Source organism: Peromyscus leucopus, chromosome 5, assembly GCF_004664715.2.
Source record: "Peromyscus leucopus breed LL Stock chromosome 5, UCI_PerLeu_2.1, whole genome shotgun sequence".
Taxonomy (NCBI): Eukaryota; Metazoa; Chordata; class Mammalia; order Rodentia; family Cricetidae; genus Peromyscus; species Peromyscus leucopus.
In genome coordinates, this window is record NC_051067.1 from 39,977,218 (window position 1) to 40,001,633 (window position 24,416).

A 24,416-nucleotide genomic window follows, 5' to 3' on the forward strand; every position below is an offset into this window, starting at 1 on the left:
CTCCAGCCGTTTGGTTACTTTTGATTCTGTCTGCACGTTTATTTGTTCCTTACTCCTTCTGTCTTAGTTAGGGTTTCTATTGCTGTGAGGAAACACCATGACCAAAAAGCAAGTTGGGGAGGAAAGGGTTTATTCAGCTTATACTTCCATATTGCTCTTCATCACCAAAGGAAGTCAGGATAGAACTTAAACAGGGCAGGAACCTGGAGGCAGGAGCTGATGGAGAGGCCATGGAGGGATGCTGCTCACTGGCTTGCTTCCCCTGGCTGGTTCAGCCTGCTTTCTTATAGAAACCAGGACAGAAGCCCAGGGATGGCATCACCAACCATGGATTGGGGCCTCTCCCATTGATTGCTAATTGAGAAAATGCCTTGCAGCTGGATCTCACTGAGGCGTTTCTCCAATGAGGCTCCTTCCTCCATGATGACTGTAGCTTGTGTCAAGTTGACACACAACCAGCCAGGACGCCTTCCTGTACCATTAACTGTCCTCTCATCCACAGCTTTTTTTCCTGGTTTGATTTCTTTCTTTGTGGTTCTGTTTGCTAATGTCGATATGGAACTTCTGGATGGCACCTTAGCAAGGAGACTGTAATTGTCTTGGATAGCAGAGCGACAAATTGGCTATGTAGGGTAATTCTGTAGTATAGTGGTTATCACACTCGATTCACAGGTGAGAGGTCCCTGAAACTGGGAAGGCTCCCACCTGGTATTGAAAAACAACCATTGAACCCATGAAGAACATCACCTTGGTAACTACAACATCCTCCGTGGACAGTCTTGAATCCAATGAACCCATATATCCTGGATGGACCATCTCTAACCTGGGACGTTCTCAGTGGGCCACCCAGATTCAAGACTAGCATCCTTCGGGTACCAACTCTGAAATCTGTGTTCACGTCGCTGTTCCTTCTTGGAAGAATGAAGCCGCAGGGGTGCTTGCCTGGGCCAGCAGCAGAAGGTTCTGCCCATCAACAGTCCTCTCGCCTGAAGGCCAAGTGCTACGCCCTGAAGCAGGGGATCAAGGCCACTGACCCTTGAGCTACATCTCGGGGATGGGAAGAAGCCCCAGGTTTGGTTTCAGAGACACAATCTGCAGGTTTCCTTTGCACCTCGGTTCCTCACGTGAGAAATCTTCTGACCACATAAGTAAGAAAACAGTGTCTGGACACAGGGCTCATTTGCACACTCCTCTGCTTGGTGATGTGCTGGCACACACTCAGTCCAGTCCAGGAAAGGTCCTGCTGACATTGGATCTGGAGCGGAACAATTTGCTCTCTTTCCTCCAGAAGCTGAGATGGCAAACACATACTCAGTTGCTCTTTCCCTGCAGGAGAATTTCCTCCTGCAGCCTAGACCTGAATGCCAACCTGGTCTGGAACCGCTTTGGCAGAGTCCCAGATTCTCGTTCTCTCCATCTCTGGGGCAGGAGACCATTACTAGGAGCCCAGTCTACTTTCAAGGCTGTGGAGGTTGGGAGATTAGAAATTTGGTGTGTTAATGGGTGAGTTTACTATGGAGACCAGGCAGTGATAGGCGAGTTGGGGCAGCGAAAGAACTCATTGTTACACACTCAATCTGTTTCCCAATTCAGACCTTGCCACCTCCCAACTCTGAGACCCTGAGAAAAATACTCAATTTCCCTGAGCCTTCATTGCATCGGGAAAGGGCAGATTTGGACAAGTCCTTTTGTCGCCAAAATTCAACTGGACTACTTGGATTAAACTTGACAAATCTTTTAGAGTTGGTAAGGGCATATGGAATTGAAAACACAAGATATTTTGTGATTGTAAGAGGAATGCCTCCATTGTATGGTGTGTTAAACAGGGTTCTCTAGAGTAACAGAACTTAGAGAATGAATCTATGTATGTATGTATATATGTATGTATGTATGTATGTATGTATGTATGTATCTATCTATCTACCTACCTACCTACCTATCTAAAGGGGAGATATTAGATTATATATAAATAAAATATTTATATTAAAATTACATATAAATAAAGGAGTTTTATTAGATTGACTTACAGTCAGTATTCCAGAATGCCTATGAATGGAAGGTCCAGGAATCCAGTAGCTGAGTCGACGGGACTGGATGTTTCATCTGGTCATCAGTAGAGGCTGGAATGCCTGACACTTAGACTCTAATGCCAGTGAAGGAAAGGACTTGCTTGGAAGTAAGAGCAAGAAAGCAAAGAGCAAAAACTTCCATTTTCTAAGTCCTTTATAGATCACAAACTGTGGCCCAGGTTAGAGGTGGATTTTCACACCGTGAAAGATCTGAATTACAGGTGTGTCTTCCTACCTTAAAGGCAGGATCAGAAGTCTACTTCTGATGATCTAACTAAGCAAAAATCTCACAGGTCGACCCAGTCATTTTCGGGTTTTAGTTAATTCTGGATATAGTCAAGTTGACAACCGAGAATAGGCACTACATGTAGACACAGATGGAAGCAGAAGATACAACAGAGTAGAATGGACAGAGAACAAATATCAGTTCCATTTCCCTGCCCTTCAGTGAACGGAGAAGCTCCTGTGTTACTTTTCAGCAAAGGAGAGCAGGAAGGAAAGACGTGTGAGGGAAGAGAATGTCAGAGCAGTGAAACAAGAGAGAGGCAAAGGACAGCTGTAACTCTCCTGCTCCCTCAGCTCACAGGGTCTTGTTCAGATGAACCCAGAGGGTGCGGACTCCACCATTCTGTGTATGAGATGCTTCAGAATCAGCACTAGCTGATACGGTGTAATTTCATAGTGATGCTATGGTCTTTAAAAGCTGCAGGTGGATGCAGGGTGCTTGGAGACTAAGACTCAACGATTCCACTGTGACGCTGCTGATGGGCAGGGCTATTTGAGGACAACTGCATGTCTGTCAGTCTCCTCACCGGAAGACCCTGAAGTCCAGTCTGCGCAGAAGGAGGCCGCCTTCTCTACCCAGGGTCTACTAGGTGCCTTTGTAGCAGGTTGACCATGGGTGACAAGGAAGGACTAGAGAGAATTCCAAGTCACATCTGAAAAAATAAAATCACAACTGCTGACGGTGATCATATTGAAATCAATTCCTGGTTGATGAGATGCAGAGTGAAGAGATTCAGGCTACACCAGACAGTGCAAGTATGTATTAGGTCTTCATCCTATTGCGTGATGGAGGAAGCAGGGTAAATCCCCTGTAAGTTTAGTGCTCTGGAGTTGCATGGCTGCAGCTAAGTCACAAAGAGGGATGTGAAGTCATTCACTCATTTATTCCTCTGCTGTGGGCCACAGGAATATCATAAGAACTCAGCTGGTTATGGCAAAGTTACTACCTGGAGGAATCAGGGAATTCCTCCAGAGGAAGCCAAATCCCAAGGAGTTTTGGTGTTACTTGGCTTGTTATACATCAGCTGTCTTTTGTTATGAAAATCATGTGTGCTGGCATTAGGGCATATGCCACCATGCTAGTTTTAGGTAGTCTGAGACAGATAGATTCCCAACTTCCTGAGGAACCACCACATCAATTTCCATAGTGGCTGTACAAGTTAGGACTCCCACTAGCAATGAATAAGTGTTCTCCTTTCCTTACATTCCCGCCAGCATGTACTGTTGTTTGCTTTATGGTTCTTGGCCATTCTGACTGGGGAAAGACAAAATCTCAACGTAGTTTTCATTTGCATTTCCCTGAAGGTTAAGGATGTTCAGTATATTTTTGTTTCTCAGCCATTTGTACTTCAACTTTTGAGAGCTCTCCACTTAGTACTGTAGCCCATTTTTAATTGTCTTGTTCTCTTGATGTTCAATTGTTTAGTTCTTAATATGTACTAGATATTGATGCTCTATTAGATGGATAATTTGTAAAGAAATTTCCCCATCCTGTAGCCTGCTGTCTTGTCCCAGTGATGGTATCCTTTGCTGTACAGAGGGTTTAACTTCATGACCTCAGTGCCTGTGCTATCTGTATCTTGTTCAGAAAGTCCTTTCCTGTGCCAGTGAATTCAAACCTATTCCCTACTTTCTCTTCCATCAGATTCAGTGTATCTGGTCTTCTGTTGACATCTTTTATCCGTTTGGAGCTGACTTTTGTGCAGAATGATAGACATGGGTCTATTTTCATTTTTGTTATGCATTCATCCAGTTTGTCCAGCACCATTCATTGGAGATGCTGTCTTTTCTTTGGGTTGTATTTTTGGCTTCTTTCTCAACAATCAGTTGTGCATAAGTGTGTGAATTAATGAGTGAGCCTTCAAATCTATTCCATTGATCAGCATGTTTGGTTTTATGCTGATACCAGGCTGTTATTATTACTATGGCTCTATAATACAACTTGAAATCTGGGATACCTTCAGCAGTTCTTTTATCATTCAGGGTTGTTTTAGATATCCTGAGTTATTTCCCATAGAAAGCTATTTTTTTTATTCCTATAAAGAACTATGTTGGAATTTTGATGGTGATTACATTGGATCTGTACACTGCTTTTGACAAGATGTGCATTTTCACAATATTAATCCTACCACTCCATGGGCATGGGAGGTCTTTCCATCTTTTAGTGTCTTCTTCAATCTCTTTCTTCAATGTCTGAAAGTTGTTATTTACACACTTCCTTAGTTACCGTTATCCTGGGCTGTTTTTTAGGACACTGACAGGTACTGTCTCCCTGATTTCCTTCTCCATTTGTTTGTCATTTGTGTATATATGATGGCTGCTGATTTTTATTTGCTCAAGTGTATCCTACTACTTTGCTGAAAGTGTTTATCGGTTATAAAAGTTTTCTGGTGCAATCTTTAGGGTCTTTTGTGTATAAAATTATGTCATCTACAAATAAAGATGCTTTGACTTTTTCCTCTCCTATTTGTATCCCCATGTTCTCCTTCGGTTTTCTTAATGTTCTCATAAGACTTCAAATACTATGTTGAATAGAGATGGAAAAAGTGGACATCCCTGCTTTCTCCCTGATATTAATTGAAATACTTTGAGTTTCTCTTTGTTTTGGTTATGTTGGTTTTGGACTTACTGTAAATTGCCATTATTATATCCTTTTGCATTCTAGTCTCTCCAGGACTTTTACCATGAAGGGTACTGGATATTGTGAAAGGCCCTTTATATATCTAATGAGATGATGGTATTTCTATTCTTTCAGTCTGTTTATGTGGTGGAATATATTTATTGATTTACATATATTGAACCAGACCTGCATCTCTGGGATGAAGCCTTTTGATATTGGTAGATATCTTGTTTCTATTGATGTGAAGAGACATCATGAGCAGGAACACTTATAAACTAAAACATGTAATTGCAGTGGCTCACTCACAGTTCAGAGGTTCAGTCCATCATCACCATGCTAGGACATGGCAGTGTGCAGTAGACACGGTGCTGGAGCAGCAGTCAGTCCTACATCTGGAATGCAACAGGGAGTAGACTTATTATCACACTGTGCAAAGCTTGAGCAAAAGAGACCCCAGAGCCCACCCCACAGTGACACACTTCATCCTACAAGGTCATACTTACTTCAACAAGGCCAAACCTCCTAACAGTGCCACTCTCTTCGGGGGCCATGTTCTTTTAAACCACCACAGTAGATCATCTTTTTGCTATGTTCTTGGATTCTGTTTACAAGTACTTTATTGAGAATTTTTACATCTATTTTCATAAATGATATTGGTCTATAAATTTTGTTGGGTCTTTGTTCGGCTTTGGTATCAGAATAATAGCAGCTTTAAAGAAAGAATTAGAAAATGTTCCTTCAGTTACTATTTTGTGGAATGATTTCAGGAGTATCATTGTTCATTCTTCTTTGAATGTCTGGTAGAATTCTGCACAAGAGTCTATCTGGTCCTGGTTTTGTTTTGTTTTTGTTGTTTTGTTTGGCTTAGGGACTTCTATTTGACTAGAGGTTATGGGCATGTTTAAATTGATCTTGACTTAACTTTGATAGGTCATACATATCAATAAATTCTTCCATTTCTTGTAAGTTTTCCAATTTGGTAAAATATAGATTTTTCAAAGTATGTCCTTATAATTCTCTGCATTTCCTCAGTGTCTGCTGTAATATCCCCTTTTCATATCTACTTTTTAAAATATGGATCTTCTCCTTGTACTTTATTTAATTTGACTAAAAGTTTGTCAGTCATGTTAAATGTCTCAAAGAACTAACTCATTTCACTGATTCTTTGAATTGTGTTTTATGCTTGTTTCTGTTTCACTGATTTCATCCTGCAGTGGATTCTTTCCTGTCATCTACTCTGATGGGGTGTTGTTCCTCCCTGTCATAGTCTAGAGCTTTCCTGACAACCCTGTGTCACTAAGTTGCCATTGCGAGGTCTCTGGGGTCTTCTGATGTAGTCATTTAGTGCTGTGAAGTGGCCTCGGAGAACTGCCTTCCTTGCGTCCAATAGGTGTGGGTGTTGTGTTTTTATTTTGATTCAATTTAAGAGGGCTTTAGTTTCTTTTCCACCATTTTTCATTCAGTCGTGAGTTGTTCAGTTTCCATGAGTTTGTGCATTCTCTGCAGCTGTTGATATCCAGCTTTACCCCTGTGATCAGGTAGGAGGCAGAGAGTTTTCCAGTTGTCTTGTATCTGTGGGGACTTGCTTTGTGTCCTAGATTGTGGCCAAGTTTGGAGCAAGTCCCAAGCATTGTCGAAAAGAAAGTGTATCATTTAGTGTTTAGCTGGAATGTTCTGTGGGTGTCTGCAGGTCCATTTGACTTAGGATGTTATTTAACTCCAGCATTTCTCTGGTTTCTGTCTGGATGACATGTCTATTGAGGAAAGTGGGGAATGGAGGTCACCCACTGCCACGGTGTGATAATAAATACGTGGTTTTGCCTGTAGTAATATTTCCTTATGAACTTGAGCACCCTCGTGTTTGGTGCATAACTGTTTATAATGGCAATATCCTTTTGGCGGGTGTTCCTTTAAAGAGTATGTAGTGGATCCTGACAGCCTTTTGGAGATGTAGCTCCAAGACTGCCACCAGGTTATGCAAAAAATCCACAAATGTGGCCAGGGCTAGACTTTTTCTATCTGAGGGGTATTTTTTTCTTTTTTTCTTCAAGACAGGGTTTCTCTGTGTAACAGTCCTAGCTGTCCTGACTCACTTTGTTGACCAGACTTTGTTGATCAGACTGGCCTCGAACTCACAGGGATTAAAGGCGTGCGCCACCACCCCACCCCACCCCACCCCACCCCTTCTGCCCAGCTATCTGAGGAGTATCAAAAAAGGGAACACACAGATTATGATGGTAACTTTCTCTTTTACTTCATCTTAAAAAAATCAGTCTTCAACATAGTTACACACCTTTCCATATTGCTACATCGCTCTCCTCAGCAGCTACATCTCTTCTCCACATATCTCTCTTCTATATGTATTTCTTCTCTCTACTCTGCTACAATCCTTCACAAATAATTTGCATTTCTCTTCTACATCATTCACTCACCCGCACACTCACCTCTTCACCCACATTTCTGCCCTACATACACATCTCTCTCTCTTCTTGCATTTCTCATACTTCTCTCCCTACACACTCTGTTTCCCCACACTTCTCCCACTGCGCATTCAGCCACGTCCCTCTTTCAGCCCACACACCTCAACAGCCAAACTCTAGACAATTATGCTACATATACAGGGTCTGACGCGTTCTCATAACACGGGGTAAGTCACACAGTTTCTCTCAGCCTAGGGAGGTCATACTGACCAGGGATGGTGAGTAATGCTTGTCCGTGCACGTATTGTGGTTAATGTTCTCAGACAGAGAGTGACATTGAAATTTAGGACATAATAAGTCTGCAGGGGGTTGTGTCTTCCAAAGTTGCTTCATGCCTAATCTTGTGGTTTTTTTTTTTGTTTGTTTGTTTTGTTTTTTTGAGACAGGGTTTCTCTGTGTAGCTCTTTGCCTTTCCTGGAACTCACTCTCAAGTGGCCTAATCTTGGTTTAACAAACACCAGGAACTGGTCCTTGTGTATTCTCTGCAGGGGCAGCTAGTCTGTTTTGAATTTGTTCTTAGGTCTTAGCTAAATGTATAAAAGGCTGTCTTTGTAGCTGCGAATTTTCCTATGCCAGTCTGAGTATGAAAAATATTGGAATATTATTTCTATTCATTAGAATTATATAGCTTAAGTAGAAATCATCTTCCTGACCATCCACAACTCTAAGTGTGCCCAATAGATGGAATATATACATGAGATAAACACACAAGCAGTGGGAAAACACCCGTAGCAGTTTTTAGAGAAGAAATGTAGTGGCACATGAGAAAAACTATAGACAGAAACAACTGATCATTGACAGTCAGTGATCCCACGGTCTTTGCCAAGTGGGGCTCCCCATCAGAGTTAATCATCTGGTAGGTGGAACTGTTGAAAATTAGTTGTCACCTGATGTACACTCCCACGGCCTCCTACAAGTGTCCTTCCCCATCTCTTCTGGTCAGTTTTGATTAGAAGTCTATTCTGTCTGGTATTAAGATAAGCACACCTGCTTGCTTCTTGGGTCCATGTGCTTGGAATTCCTCTTTCCATTCTTTCACCCCGAGGTGACACACATCCTTGTTGATGAGATTTGTTTCTTGGCTAGAGCAGAAAGGTGGATTCTGTTTTCTCATCTAATTTGTCAGTCAATGAGCAGTGTTTACTGATTTCAGGTCTCTTGTTGTCAGGAGGTGGGTCCCCCCACCCCCTCTTTTGATGTACTGTTGTGGGATTATTTTTTCCTTGTTGTAGAAGAATTTCTAAATGGTCTTATTAAATAAAAAATGCGGAGCCAAATATAGGGGTGAAAGCCTTAGAGATCAGGGAAATAGTGATAGCCACCAACCACCTTACCTCACAGCTCTGCAGCTTCCAAATATGAGCTACTTCCTGTCTACCCAAGCCTTTATTGCCTTGCTGCTCTACTCTCTCATTGACTATCTAGCCCAGCTACCTCACTTCCTTGTCACTGCCTGTCTGTACAGACCTCCAGGTCTCTGTGGTTGGTACTGGGAATAAAGGTGTCTCTCACCATGTTTGGTTCTGTTCCCTAGTATGGTCTTGAACACACAGAGACCCTGTCTGCTAAGTGATCGGATTAAGGAAAGGTGCCACCTGACCTTGTTTACTTAAAATGACTGGCCTTTCCCCCCTGATCTCCAGGCAAGCTTTATTTATCAAAGCACAAATAAAATATCACCACATTTCAGCACAAATAAAAAATGACTACACCTTGTGTCTTTTGGGATGTGGCTAATGGCCTCAGACTGAAGTTTTCCTTCTAATGTTTTCTGTAGAACTGGATTGGTAGGTAGAAATTACTTAAATTTGGTTTTGTCATGGAATGTTTTTCTTTCCCCGCTGATGGTGATTGATAGTTTTGCTAAGTATAGTAGTCTGGGCTGACACCTGTCATCTCCTTGGTTGTGGAACGTCTGTCCAGGCCCCACTGGTTTTCAAAGTTGAAAGACCCTAGCCCTTCAGGCTTACACCCCCAAGCCTCAGGAAAAGAGAAACTTCAAGCACCAGGAAGTGAGAAACTAAAAATCTAGTTCCAAGAGCAAGCTGACTCAGCCATTGTTCAATCTCCCCTGCAACCATATAACAATATAAAGAGATTTTTATTAAGAGATGCGCTCAACTGTGACTGGGATAGTTGCAAATGTTCCAGGAAGGACCACTGTGACCTTTGTGTAAACTCCACTCCCGCTCTGATACCCCCCCTTGAGGATTCAGGAAGAATATGCCTGTTGATGTAACTGTACCCCCTCTGTGATCATTCTGTACCCAGACCATGATCTTGTGAAACAAAACTGTATGGGAATTGTAATCTTATGGCTTTTGTGGGTTTTTTCTTTAAAAGCCCCCATGGGGCTGCAGTAAGATGCGGCTCTTGCTCTTAGTAGCAGAGTTTGCCCTTCTATATAGGAGCTTCAATTAAAAAAAAAAAAAAAAAAAACCTCTTGCTATTGCATCAACTGGACTGGAGTCTGGGTTCCTGGGGTGCCCACTCGAGACCTCTAGATTTTGGGGTCCAACATTGCCTTGAGAAGTTAGGTATTATTCAAATATGCATGCCTTTACAAGAATTTTTAAGACTTTTATAAGACTTTGAAATGTCCTTATAACACTTATACAAATATCACTTTATGACTGATCTTTTTCTCTTTCAACTTCAATGTTGTTGTTTTTCTTCTGTATCTTTAGTGTTTTGATTATCATGTGTTATGGGGAATTTCTTTTCTGGTCCTATCTATTTGTTGTTCAGTGTGTGTCTTGTGCTTGGACAGGCACCTCTGTCTTCAGATTGGGTAAATTTCTTCTGTGCTTGTGCTAAACGTATTTTTGCCCCAGTGGTGGTGGCTCACGCCTTTAATCTCAGTGGTGGGGCTGGAGGGCAGAAGAAGGCAGATCTCTGTGAGTTTGATGCCAGTCTGGCCTAAAAACGGAGTTCAGAACAGCCAGAGCTACACAGAGAAAGCCTGTCTCAAAAACAAAACAAAACAAACAAACAAACAAACAAACAAAAAAAAAACCTAAACCAAACCAAACCAAACCAAAGCAAAAACTTTTTCCTCAGCATTGATCAGATTTTCTGGATGTTTTGTGCTTGGTTTTATTTATTTATTTATAATTTTTTTATTCATTTTTTTTTTCATTTTACATACTAACTTCTGTTTCCCCTCCCTCCATTTGTCCTGCTTCCCCCTCCCCTCATCATAAGGGGTAAGGCCTCCTTGGGTAGTCAACACAGGCTGGCATACCAAGTTAGGGCAGGACCAAGCCCCTCCGGCTTACATCATGGCTGAGTAAGGCATCACACCATAGGGAATGGACTCTTAAAAGCCAGTCCGTGTACCCGGGATAACTCCTGGTCCTATTGTCAGGGGTCCCACAAACAGATCAAGTCACGCTACTGTCGGCCTAGTGTGGTCCCATGCAGGCTCCCTAGCTGCCACTCCAGAGTTCCCACTAGCTTGGGACAGCTGTCTCTGTGGTTTTCCCTATCATGATCTGGACCCCCCTTTCTCCCATTATCCCTCCTTCAACTGAATTCCAGGAGCTAGGCCAAGTGCTTGGCTGTGGGTCTCTGCATCTGCTTCCATCAGTCACTGGATGTAGGTTCTATGAGGACAATTAGGGTAGACATGGATTTATTTTTGTACTTTTAATTGTTTTTAGATTTAACATTTTCTTTGACTGAGCTATTTATTTATCCTATCTTGTCCTCACATTCTTTCTTCAATGTCTCATCATCTTCTAATGAGGCTGACTTTAAGGTTTTTGTTTGACACCCTAAGGTTTTTATCTCCAGTTTTGGTTCAGTTTGGGTTTTCTTCGGTGATTCTCTTTCTATGTTCAGGTCTTGAAAGGTTTTCATGGTTTCATCCAACTGTTTGTGTTTCCATGGTTTTTCAGTAAGGCATTTATTTGTTCACATCCTTTTAAAGGTCCTTGAACATACTCATAATTGCTATTTGGAAGTCCTGGTCGGATGCTGCAGCTTCATTGCATTTCTAAAGGTCTACTGCAGTAGGACTAGGGCTTCTCATGGAGGCTGCTGTCTCGCCTGTCCAATAGGCACTGGAGCTATGCAATTTGAGGAGTTTCTTGGGGTCGATATCTGATCTTGTCCCGGTTGGGTGGGTATTCTGTTCTTTGGTGGCTGGTGCCCACTCTGGATCCGAGGCTGTGGGGTTCTGGTAGAGAGGGCTTCTGTACATTGACAGGTGACATAAAGGAATGGAGACAGCTACTAGAAAAGAACCAGAGCGGAATGAGAAAGAGCTGGGGGACCAGGGGTGGCAACAAGGTTCCCACAGAGTGGAAGGAGGAGGGAGGAGGGGTCCCTGCAGGCAGGCTGCTACAGGACTGAGAGCAGATCTGGAGAGATCAGAATGGAGGGCAGGAAGGATAGCGAAAACTGCCTACCTGTGTCCTAGCTCAGTGTGGTCCCTGGGGGTCCATGGTAGAAAGCATTTCTGATCAGTAACCGACAAAAGAGTGGAGCTGGGCTGTGAGGAAAGCCTGGGGGGAGGGGGTCAGTGGAAAAGAGCTAAGGGGACCCTGGATGCTCAAAAAGAGGCGAAGTCTCTTTCTATGAGGAAAGAAGGGCTCCTGTGTTTGAGCCCAGTGTGGCAACTGGGAGTCCCTGACAAACGGGTTTCTGCGTGACGTTTGCTGACACAAAGGAAGGGAAGGCTCAGAGGATCCACAGGAAAGAGTATTTATGTGCATGGGCATTTGCATGCAGTGCCGCATGGAGCCGAAAGAGGGCGACAGATGCCCTAAAACTGGAGCTGGAAATGCTGAGGAAAGGCCATGTGGGTGCTGAGACTCAAAGCCAGGTCCTTAGCATGACAATTCCTTTAGAAATTGAAAATAGAGCCACAGAGCCATCCCTCTAGTGGGAACATGGCCACAGTAGTGGGGTCAAGGAGTTCTGAGACATTTGCTCGTTCACAGGAACTAATCACTGTTATCTGAGATGCTCACTCCTTCACCTCCACAGAAGGGTAATTCCCAGAAGGATTCCTATTCAAAAGCGGCTCTGTCCCTCAAACCCAAGAAGCCGAGGACATGGTGCTGAGTGAGGTGAACCAGCCACCGAGGGACGAGGTCCACAGGACTTGGCTTCCATGAGTGTTCATCTGGCGGCAGCAGGGTAGGGTGGGGTCACCAAGGGCTGGCGATGAGGAGGTCAGCCGTCTTAGTTACCTTGATTTAGCCAGTCCATGATGCAAGGATATACAATGAACGCCATCATCAAACCGTTTACTAAGGAAGTTTAGAATGTGTGTCTGGAAACTAGAAAATTGTGTATGAATAGGGGGTTTCCGTAGTGTAGTGGTCATCACGCTCGCCTAACACGCGAGAGGTCCCCGGTTCGAAACCGGGCGGAAACAGCGTTACTTTTTCTCACTCTTCTCTTTTCAGACTCTCAGCTCACTCCCTACATTTTCAGCCCTTAGGACCTAAGAATCTCAGCTGCACTACCATATGGACCTTCATTGTCATGCTTTCCTGGACCAAAGACAGTACATATAACTGTGTGAGGATGCACTGGACTCACAAGAAAATACAAGAAAAGACAGAAACCATCGGGGGATTAGCTCAAATGGTAGAGCGCTCGCTTAGCATGCGAGAGGTAGTGGGATCGATGCCCACATCCTCCACCTTTTATGTTACCACTCTTTACGTTACAAGGATATTTATGATCCTTGCTCTTATAATGCAATGGGGGAGCTCACCGAAAGGTTCTTAGTAAAAACCACAATGCAGACCTCTGCCGGGCTCCCTGGGACTGTTGGGAGGGACAAAGCTCCTGCTCAGAGAACTGTCAGGAATGATCGCTGCAGGACATGCTTTGGCCCTCACTCAGCTGTTGGGCATTGGTGAATGGCTTGGGGTTCTGAACCCGACATTCCTCAGTTCAGTGTCTCTAGATTAGCAGAAGGCAGGAAGCACGCAGGAGTTACCCACCCTTCTGACCCACCCAGGAGGTCAGGTGAGGAGTCAGTGCAGATGGAGAGAAGGACACTAGGAAATGTGACGAGGACAAAGGCTCAGGTCTTCTCTGTATCCCTCTGCTTCCAGATTCCTTAAACAAGCCCGAGCTAGGAGCCGTGGGGCAATAAAGATAGAGTCCTTTGAAAGTGTTATGACTTAAATGCTGCACAGAGTAGCATTTTTTATTATTGTTAGTTAGTTTTTTTTTTTTAATTTTTTTTTTTTTAGAAAAGTACATTAGCTTTGGCTTTTTTATTGAATAAAAGCACAACGTGGCCCGTACGGGGATCGAACCCGCGACCTTGGCGTTATTAGCACCACGCTCTAACCAACTGAGCTAACCGGCCATATGCACATACATATTTCGTCGGTCTCTATAGTTAGGAAAGACGGTAATTGCAAAATGACAAAGTATTTGGTTTTGTTTTGGGTTTGGTTTTGTTATTTTTTTTGAAATTGTAAACTTTTCTTGAAATTGAAAAAAATGTACGAAACTTGCGTTGTTCTCAGTAGAAAGTTTTCTGAGCAGAAACAAAATTCTCTACGAGAGCAAGCAATGTCGCTTTGCAGCGAGTCCTGACGCAGAGATGCTGGCCCGGGACAGCCCGGTCCACTCGCCCGGTGGCCGCACCACCGCAAGGCGCCCTCCAGCCCTCACCGAGTTCGCATCCTGCGCAGATCTCCCTGCTGCCTCCAAGTGACAATCTGACCCACGGCCTCCCCAGTTTTACCCATTTCTCCTTCAGTTCACCAAAAACAATTGGGTAGCGCAGTGGGGGGGCGGGCCTCGGCCAGGTCCGCGTCTCTTGGGCCGCTAGGGCATCGCTCGGGTCCCGTGGACGCGGGGATCTAGAGGCCGGGGACGGTGCCCGGGAGACCTGCGCCGTTCGCGGCCCGCGGGGCTTCGTCCCTCCGGCCACTGTCGCGGTCCGCGGAGTCCCGTGAGGAGTGAGTCCAGGAGCAGCGCGTCCCCGCCGGGCACAGGCGGCGGAGTCCTCTCGGCACAGACACGCGTGTCCTGAGAGGCAGCGACGCCAGCTCTGCTCGGCTTGAACCCGGATTTACCGTCGTCGCTAGACCAGCAGCTGTCCCAGAAGTCCGGGGGACGCCTGCGATTCTGGGCGGTTCATAGCTGTCTCCACGGGAACCCGAAGAGGCGGGAGCAGCCTGTGGTGTCCTGGGGGTCTGAATTCGGAGATGGTCTCCCGCGTTCATTCCGCTTTAAATGAAGTCTCGGGGAATGGAGAACCTGAGATTCTGAAAGGAGTATTTTCACGTCGCACAGAAGACACTGACCTTGGGCGCTTTTGGTCTCAGCGTCTGCAGAACCCCGGCGACAAACGGACCAAGCCCAAGGCGACGCCCACGAGGCTGGATGGAGCCAATGCTGACCGCTGCAGGACCTGATGCCCGGGATTCCTCTGACCCGGAGGCTGCCATGGCCCGGCTTGGAGTCTCCTCATCCTGACCTCTCAGACAGCCCCTCGTCGTCGCAACCAGGAGCCTTGGTGACACGGACTATCTGTGACTCCGAATCGCCCGCATCCTCGGAGTCTGTAACCGAGGAGGTCACGCAGGGCATCGGCCCCCACCTTTCCAGTCGTTTGTTCTTCCTTGTTCACCTTTTGGTGAAAAGACACTGTTGATCGTGTTCACGGGGAACCGACCGACCCTCCGAACTCCAGTTCCCTGACTGGTGGCCCTGCCGCGGGCGGCAACAACCACAGGAGACAGGAACAAAGGAGGATTCGAAACAGCGCGAGCTGGCGACAAGTGACGCACAGCTCCTAGAACTTCACAAGCCACTGCACCTCTCTCAACTGCTTTACCACCTGGCTGTCAGGTCCCCGAAGGCCGGTCCAAGAGCTCTGCCGCGTCATTTCAAAGGCCCGTCCTCGACATCCATCCAGCAACTCTCCAGGGTTACAAGTCCTGTGCCTGCGCAGCTGACAAGGACCTAACCAACTTTCCCTGGCTATCCCAGGAAAGCTTCACCCCGAAAGCCCCTGAACTGGGTCTCGGATTCTCATCTACTTACTCCCTAACAAAACTACTGAGGTTCTGTGCAGTCGCGGCTCTTGGGTACAGTGAGCTTGATTAGGACATTTTAGTGGGATAGTTAATTTCTTTGGGAGATGGGGGCAGAGTTCCTCAGAATGTTGACTCCGGTCGCCGTGCGTGGGAAGTTATGAGTACATAGATACTCTGATCCCATTGGTATGTGTTAGATAACATAGATCAGTTCTGTTTGACTACCTCCACAGGAAGTTAACATTCAAAACTCCCACTCAGTTCCCGTTGAGCTGTCTCAGTACTGCTAAAATGTCTGTTGAATCGCACCCTAAAACAGAACTCCCACTTCCTATCTGGGAATATCCATCGGCGAGACTGTGGAAGTCTCAGGTTCAGACTTCAGGGCTCCAGACCCCAGACAGAGAAGTGTTGTAGGAAATTCCCTGGTGTGGGAAAAGCCACAAACCACTCAGTGCCTCTGCCCTGTTTGTAAGAAGCATTACGATATTGAGCAATGTGGAAGAATTAAGGCAATGGGTTCTTCCCTCGAGTTATTTCTGAATGAAAACGAACCCGCTCTATCCGGTGATTTAAAATTGAAAAGAGGAATAGGCAAAGACATCAATCCCCCAGACACAGAAGTCTTAAATTACAGGTTAAAGATGGAGGGACCATGCAGAGCAGCTGACCTGGCATATGTTAGTCTCTGGATTTCATCTCCAGCACCACAAAAGAGTCAATAAATGTGTGTTGGAAAAGTCCGAGGCTGTGGGGTGATTAGCTAAAGGGCAGAGCAGTCACTGGTCCAGAATGAGCGGTAAGGGGTGAATGCCAGCCATGCCCAGTTTGTCCTTTCCTCCCTAGCCCCTGTTGTGGGGTACTGACCAGAGGAGACCACTCACACATGAGCTTAAGACAATGGAAAATCATTAGCCGGCTGGGGACTACACTGGGCTCTCCCATCCCAGTGCAGCACTGAGTCTTTCTCAGAGTGGGCTTTGAAGCACCAAAACCATGTCCTGGGTTGACATACTTCTGTGAACAAGAACAGTTAGCAGAAGCAGAAATAAAAAAACAAAAAACAAAAAACAAAGTTAGTGCATTTAGTGACCGTTCCAGAACTGTGCACTTGGTAGATCAAGTCCCTGTTTTCATTTTGGCAGGTGGTGCTGCCTACTTGCTGAGTGTTACAGCCTCAATAGTAGGTCCATCATGGAGTCAGTTGTGCTAAGGTCTGGGGCCCTGTTACAACTCTAGACTTCCATGGCCCTATTTTCTGGTAAATACCTTCAAGGGTTTACCTTTCTTCAGATCAGTGCCATGGGGGTGTATTAATGGTTTAAAGAGAAAATGGGTGGTGCTGCATGCCTTTAATCCCACCAATCAGGAGGCAGAGGCAAGTGGATCTCTGAGTTCCAGGCCATCCTGGTCTACAGAGTTAGTTCCAAATGGCCAGGGCTACACAAAGAAACCTTGTCACAAAAAACAAACAAAACAAAATTTAAAAAGTAAGTAAATAAAAAGCAAATGAAAGTGGTATATATGTTATATGATGTATTGTTATATGATATATATCAAAATATAATAAAGTGTAATATTTAATATATATTATTTGTATATACATGTGTGTACATCTCTGTTGGAGTGTAGAGACCAGGGAACCACATGTCCCTCCTAAGTCACCCACTTGTGCTTTCATCTTTGTTTGGGGTCAGATTCTCTTTGGCCTGTAATTGCCAGGCTAGATTAGTTGTCCAGGGAGCCCCAAGCCCCATCCTGTCTCTGCCTCTCTAGACTGAGGACTACAAGCACAGCCACCACACCTGGGCTTTAAAAAGAAACTCTTTTCCTTCCGGAGATCAAACTTGGGTTTCAAGATGGGCCTGCACCTCCCTAAGTGAGAGTGTGCTGCTGAGTGGGGCTCCTAGGCTGGGTCCTCACCCCCTCCACCAGGCTCACTTCTTACCTCGTCTTCCCTCTGAAGGCCTGGTCCACCCTCAGGCAGTCTGATAGAAGATGACTCTTCCTGCGCCCTCTGCACACAGCTTGTGAATGTGAATAAAACAAAAAGTTGTCGCATACACAGTCGATGGGACCTCTTGACTCAATTCCCAAGCCATTTCCCAACTTGTACGCATAGTCTGAAGTCTGGCTTTCCCACAAAAAATACTAATTTTTTACTGAATCCCTAAAGAATTCTAAATGTATAATAAATGTCATTTAGACAATTCTCATCATCTTTTGGATAGTATATCATACATATAACTTTTGTTTGCTTTTCAGATAAATATCTGATATATGTATATAAACAATATAATTTAACATGTGTATATATTCTTTTGTTTATTAAAGTTTTATAGATGTTATGTGTATCTGTGTACATGGGAATGCAAATGCAGAGGGGCCAGAAGAGAATGCTGGATGCTCTGACTGGCTGCTGGGAACCACACTCTTTCCTGTTAGAGAAGTGTGTGCTCTCAACCACCTCTACAATGTAGTTTTACAATTATAACATCATTCCCAGTTCAAAGAAACTGCATGAGATTATGAATTAATCACAAGCCATGTGACTTAGGTCACTTATCATTCACAGCCAGCGTGCTCCAGAGGGTCTTGGATCTTCATAAGGGCTGGCTTGCTTCCAAGCTCCTGCAGATCCCTTATGGTCTTTCCCTATCCTATCTGGTGCAATTGACATGACTCTTCTCAACTGTGGGATGTGACTCATAATAGAAGATACATTCTGGGCTGGAGAGATGGCTCAGGAGTTAAGAGCATTGGCTGCTCTTACAGAGGTCCTGAGTTTAATTCCCAGCACCCACATGGTGGCTCATGACCATCTATAATAATGTCTGATGCCCTCTTCTGGTGTGCAGGTATATATGCAGGGCACTCATATATAAAATATAAATAAATAAAAACTTTTTAAAATAAGAAGATACATTCTATTAATTCCATTCTATTAATTCCATGAGTCCATACAATAATTTTTTTTTTTTAGTTTGGGACATGACCTTTATTGAGCTTATCCACCGGAGTGGAAATAATGTGTATACAAAGCCAGATGTTTGTTACTATAACTTCTGCAACACAATTAGAATCCAAACGGCTTTAAAAAAAAAGTCAACTCAATCAAAACCCACTACTTCAGAATCAAAAGCTTCTTCGAAGCCACAGTAACACTTAAATATGGCTAAAACTCGAATTCAGAAATTTAATTGGTTGGAGGCTTAATTAAGCCTCCAACTTGCTCAAATAGAATTACAAAAAGGCAAAATTGTGTTCTTCACAGAGATACAGTCCACGGAATCACCGACACTGGAGAGCTGTTAAGAATATAGAGACCTGAGATAATAAGGAACCAGGCATCCTTAGCAGTCTTCTGTTGTCCTCTCTTCCCATCAGAGACTTGGGGATGTGTGTGACACCACCACCAGCAATTGTAGCCCTGATCAGAGAGTCCACTTCTTCATGTCCACAAATAGCACGTTGCAAGTGACGAGGGGTAACACGTTTTACCTTTAAGTCTTCTGATGCATTTCCTGCCAACTCCAGTACCTCAGTGGTGAGCTACTCCAGGATGGCTGCACTGTACACAGCGGCAGTCACGCCCACGCGTCCCTGGCTGGTTGTCCTAGATTTCAGGTGTCCATAAATACGGCCCACAGAGAACTGCAAGCCAGCTCTCTGCGAGCAGGAAACCGCCTTAGTCTTGGCCATTTCGGAGTCCTTTCCAGCCTTACCGCCAGCCATCTCCGACCATGTGTAGATCCTTTTTCGTTTGTTTGTTTGTTTGAAATTGGGTCTCCCTGTAGTCCTGGCTGTCCTGCAGCTGACTATGTAGACTAGACTGGAATTGCTGTTCCACAAATCTTAAACAAATCCCCTAGCTAGATGCCAGTTGTGCTCAGAGAAAAGGACTGTTCCGGTATTAAACCAGAATCCTGCTGGGGTGAGAAACAGCTGTGGAAGCCACTGAGCTCTGCCCTCCTCTACTCCCTTGGCACTGGACTCTTTAGAAAACTGTGAGGAAGACCAGGCAGAGTATGAGCCCAGTAAATAAATAGAAGTCGGGGCAGGGGATGGCGAGAGGGAGGCAACTTGGTTAGATAAATGCCTCTAGATCAGACAGTGTGGTGCTGCTGTCTTTTTGGGGGGGTGTAGATGGAGGGGTCGTCTTTCGGATCTAATGTTGACACATGAACAGAAGTTTTTCTTCTGGAAAATGGCAACTATAAAATGTCACCTTCATGACTCATGAGACTGGGAGTGAGGTGTGTCCCAGGGGGTGGACAGTAGGAAAGAAAGAGTGTGAGGGGAATATGATGAAGATACATTGTATACTCTTATGCTGACTGGTTTCTGTCAACCTGACAAAAGCTAGAGTCGATGGAGAGGAAGAACCTCGGTTCAGAAAATGTCTCCATAAGATGCAGCTGCAGGTGAGCGTGGAGTGCATTTTCTTGATTAGTGATTGATGGGCTGTGCAGGAGGTATGGAGGGCACAGGGGTCTGCCGCTTGTGTGTGGGTTCACCTCTGGGCTGGTGGTCCTGGGTTCTATAAGATAGCAAGCTAAGCAAGCCATGGAAAGCAAGCCAGTAAGCAGCACTCCTCCATGGCCTCTGCATCAGCTCCTGCCTCCAGCTTTCTGCCCTGCTTCAGTTCCTGTCCTGATGTCCTTTGATGATGGACAGTGATGTGAAAGCTTAAGCCAAATAAACTCTTTCCTCCAAGGTTGCTTTGGTCATGATGTTTCGTCACAGCAAAGATAACCCTAACTAGGACAACCTGTATGAAATTTTCAAAGGAAAAAAAAAATGAAAGCTGAGACCTGATTTGTTTCTTGTCTGGCTTTGTCAATCACCAGTGTGTGATTAATTCTGCTGAGTCTCAGCTTTATCAGTAAGATGAGAATAATGATAAACAGGCTTATGGAAAAATCAGGATGCTTAAATAATGTCAATAAGATCTTAATAGGTTTGGGGTCATAGTGGTGGGAAAGAAGAAACAGAACAAACACAACACAAGAGACCCCACGCTAATCTCTGTGTGACATTTTGAGATTATCCGAGACAAAATTGTTGGATGGACCTGCAAGTTTGCATGAACCGTCCCGCACATCTGTCTCCCAGAACTAGTGTGGGCTGTTTATACTTTTAAGTCTTCAGTGATAGGCACTGTTCCAACAGGGCAGGTTGACACGGGAGAGGAAAGAGTTGAGAACAATGAGGTAACAAAGTACGATGTCAAGCTACTAGTAGCTGAGATCAGGCATCATGTTCAGTCTGCCATCGTGGTTTCAGGGCTTGTGAGGTTCTTCAAGAGCTCAGGACCAAGAGAGTCTGTGTTGGCTCTCTTGGAGATTCCCCGCCTAAAACACACTTACAAATGCAGGGATTTGAGATCTGATGGTAGGGATGGGGGAGGGCCACCTTGAAGACAGTGAATGTTTCCTGTAAGGTGTAACAAAGGCTTGATTCTTGGCAGCCTTCTTAGCGCAGTAGGCAGCGCGTCAGTCTCATAATCTGAAGGTCCTGAGTTCGAGCCTCAGAGAAGGCAGTTTTTGCTCACTGGCTGATCTCCCCGGCTGATCTCCCCTCAACGCATTCTTACCTAGAGTCTTTTTTGGACAAACGAATACCACACAAGTGTTTAGGATACCCACGCCTGAGAACTACCTACCCAGATCTTTCTCTGCTAACTTTCATACAACTCACAGCCAGGCTTTATGGAACTCAGAGCCATGGATGACAGAGGCGACCTCGAGGTTCAGTGAATGGAATTGTCCTCTAGTGGATTCACAGACTCTCTGGGGCCGCAGAGAAGCAAGACAGGATCGCTCTGTGGCTTTGGCTGGACCGCTCAAAGATGCGGGACCTCCTTCTCCTGGTAAGTAACCGAGCGACTGAACATCAACTTTGTGGATAGCTACAAGACTGTGCTAGCTGAATTGGTGTTCTTACTGAAACGAACTAGGAAACAGACTAAGCCTGACCGGAACAGGGAGAATCCAGGCTGTGAGAACACTGGTCCTGGGTCAGGTGGATCTGGGTGGAGAACTGCAAAGCTTCTGTTGTCCTAAGGAGGTCCTGACACCCAGGGGACCTGAGTAGTCCAGGAGAGAGTCCGACCCTGAGGAATGCCGTCTTCAAGGAGGCGTTTGTACCTCGCATTGCACATCTACCAATTTCAACTGTAGCCTCGGAATTCTTCACATTTCTGACAGGACACAAAACGACCAGCCATGCTTCCGCAATGACATCCGGATAATCTGCTATGAAAAACCGCTGATGCCAAGAAATGATAAAGGATAAAAACCCCTGTGTCTCGTGGGGTGGGGGTGATGGGGGCAGGGCAGCAACCAGGTGTGCTGGAGAGCCAGTGCCAGACCTGCTCTTACTAAGTAGCATAAAAGTGTCTCGCTTAAGAATAACTCCAACAAAGTAGACAAACAGGTGTTCTGTTAAATCTCTACCCTTTAAATAACAGCAATTCCTGTCTTCCAGATGTCCCGCCTTGAGGCCTATGTTAGATTTTCTTACCGTGCAGTCACCTGACCTGAAATTGGACACATACTTGAACACTTCTCAGGCTGCAGTCTAACGTTTCCATTCCTGCCCTTCCTGGGATTTCTTGGGAAGAACAGTTTTCAAGTTCTAACAAGACATCAGTCTAGGAAGAAGGAAATGGGAAAAATACAATTTCCTGTTTTACACATTGTAAAGTCCCTTCCCGAGATCCTCATGTCTGAGTTCCTGGAACCAGTGAGGAGACACCTTGCATGGGAAGATGACTGTGTGGCTGTGTTAAGGTCACAGAATTGGGAAGAGAGTTTAATTTTCTTAGGGTTCCAGAGAGCTAAGAGGCCAACATGGGGAGAGGCCCTCAAGCAAGCCCCAGGCATGGCTGGATGTGAAAGAGGAAGCCAAGAAATCACACCTCAGCCCCAAGCACCAAGCACAGAGACTGGAGGTAGAGTGAGCCTATGGAGTCTCAGGGCTGACCCCTGGGACACGTCCAGCAGAGGGCAGCACTTCTGTAAACAGCCCCACCCACCGGGAACCAAGTCTTCAAAGTACCTGAGCCTAAGAGGGGACATTTGTCATTCTAATCATCACAGAGAGATTGTCTGGGACTACCCAGGTCAGCCCAATAGAATCACACGAGTCAATAAAAGTGCAGACCCTCTCCCTGATATTATCCAAAGTAATTCAGTGGCGGGAGACAAAGAGAGATGTATGTGAGAAGGAACTGTTCCTTCAGTGCTAGAAATGAAAATGCTGGGAGAAGGCTACAGTGAAGAGAGAGATGAAACCTAGAAGCTGGAAAGAGAAGAAAAATGATTCTCCTGATGGAACACATACAGCCAACAACACTCCAGTTATAACTGAGAGAGACTTGGAATAGACTCTTTCTCTAAAGAACTGTGAGATGGCAAAACCATCATCATCATCATCACCATCACCATCATCATCATCATTATCATCACTAATATTGAAGTGTTTAAGCCACTAACTTTGAAGATATATGTTCTGGGAAAAAAAACCATGCAAATGAACAAAAACACATTGCCTTTGGAGTAGAGGAGGTAAGGAAGTCACATCTGTCTTGAGAACTGCTACTCTGCCAAAGACCTGTTTCTGTGGGGGGTTCAGGTCCCCAAAAAATGTGTGGAGTCAGCGGTGAGAGGTGGGGAAGGAGGAGATGGACATGATCTGAGGGTGAATCAGGATGGCTGCCAGCAGGTTTTAATTGACAAAAGATTACACCTTTTATTGCACATTGGATTAAATAGGAGAAAAGGAGCATTGAGCTGGTATGTAGCTTGAAATCAGGAAATAAGGCCTTGACTTGACAATAGCCACCGGTCACATGTTAATGCAAGGGCCTCTTGCCATAGATAAGAAGAATGACTGCTTTATCAAGCAGGAGCTTACCTCAAGTCCCCAAGTCCAGAGACCCTTCTCCAAATGCCTGACCTTGGGAAAAGGACTTCTGGGGAGCAAACACTGTATTACAGCTTCTTAGTCTTGCTATATGGGCCTGTTTCCTCATAACACTCCCAAAAGGGAATGTTCACTATCTTACTCTTTCCCCACTATACTCTACCATTCTGATTTCCCTATTCTTATTAACTGAACTCTTGCCTTACATGCCTCAGGCTCTGGATATGAATTGTAGACAGTTCATCCTTGGGACCAGGTGTGTCCAGTAAATCTCTAACTTTGCTGTTCTTGGTGTAATTAGGAGGGTGCTGTGGGATGTTTTGTATGGCAAATGTGTTAATAAATAAAACACTGATTGGCCAGTAGCCAGGCAGGAAATATAGGCGGGACTAACAGAGAGGAGACTTGAGGGAACAAGAAGGGAAGGGAGAGACAGCCTGCAGCGGCCCCCAAGACAAGGAAGATGTAAGGTACCAGTAAGCCAGGAGTCTCATGGCAAAGTATACACTAATAGAAATGGGCTGAATATAAGAGTTAGAGCTAGACAATGATAGGCCTGAGCTAACGGCCAAGCAGTTTAAGTAATATAAGCATCTGTATGTTTATTTTATAAGTTGGCTAGGGGACTGCCAGGGCTTGGCGGGACCCGGAGAGGAAACTCCAGCTATAGGAGGGTACAATGGGATTCCTGGTTCCATGGTGTTGGGGAATTTTTTCCAAAGAATTCTTTTGTTTAGAGAGGCTACCATTGCACATATTTTCATCCTTTACCAAAGCCCATACTAAATTTCCCATAAGGGAAAGGTGGTCCATGTGTTATGCTCACATCACAGGGACCCCCAGATGATCGCCATAGAAACTGAATCCCATCATATAAAAGCAATGAGCCTTTATTTCAAGCTTGAGCTTGGTTCCTCTGTCTGTCTGATGAAGCAGTGAGAGCAGAGAGCTCTGAGAGCAGAGAGCCCCAAGCCCAGGTGGAGTAGGGGTTTTAATCATAGCAGAGGTTGGG

At 45.0% G+C, this 24,416-nt stretch overlaps 1 protein-coding gene and 4 non-coding genes across 5 annotated transcripts; 3 read left to right on the top strand and 2 right to left on the bottom strand.

Annotated features, from left to right (window-relative positions):
• The first annotated feature begins 12,767 nt into the window (after positions 1-12,767).
• Trnav-aac lies at positions 12,768-12,840 on the top strand. Its single transcript has one exon. It is a non-coding gene; the product is annotated as a tRNA-Val (tRNA).
• A 197-nt stretch (positions 12,841-13,037) lies between these two features.
• On the top strand, positions 13,038-13,110 carry Trnaa-agc. The gene has a single exon. It is a non-coding gene; the product is annotated as a tRNA-Ala (tRNA).
• A 607-nt stretch (positions 13,111-13,717) lies between these two features.
• Positions 13,718-13,791, bottom strand: Trnai-aau. Its single transcript has one exon. It is a non-coding gene; the product is annotated as a tRNA-Ile (tRNA).
• Positions 13,792-19,027: 5,236 nt separating this feature from the next.
• On the bottom strand, positions 19,028-19,210 carry LOC114700726 (histone H2A.Z-like). The gene has a single exon (XM_037205904.1). It carries the CDS (start codon positions 19,208-19,210, stop codon positions 19,028-19,030), a length of 183 nt encoding a protein of 60 aa, XP_037061799.1.
• Positions 19,211-20,944: 1,734 nt separating this feature from the next.
• Positions 20,945-21,017, top strand: Trnam-cau. The gene has a single exon. It is a non-coding gene; the product is annotated as a tRNA-Met (tRNA).
• The last annotated feature ends 3,399 nt before the right edge of the window (positions 21,018-24,416 follow it).

Bases quoted from the DNA above. Each gene is read 5' to 3' on its own strand.
- LOC114700726 (XM_037205904.1), bottom strand. From the start codon at position 19,210: ATGGCTGGCGGTAAGGCTGGAAAGGACTCCGAAATGGCCAAGACTAAG.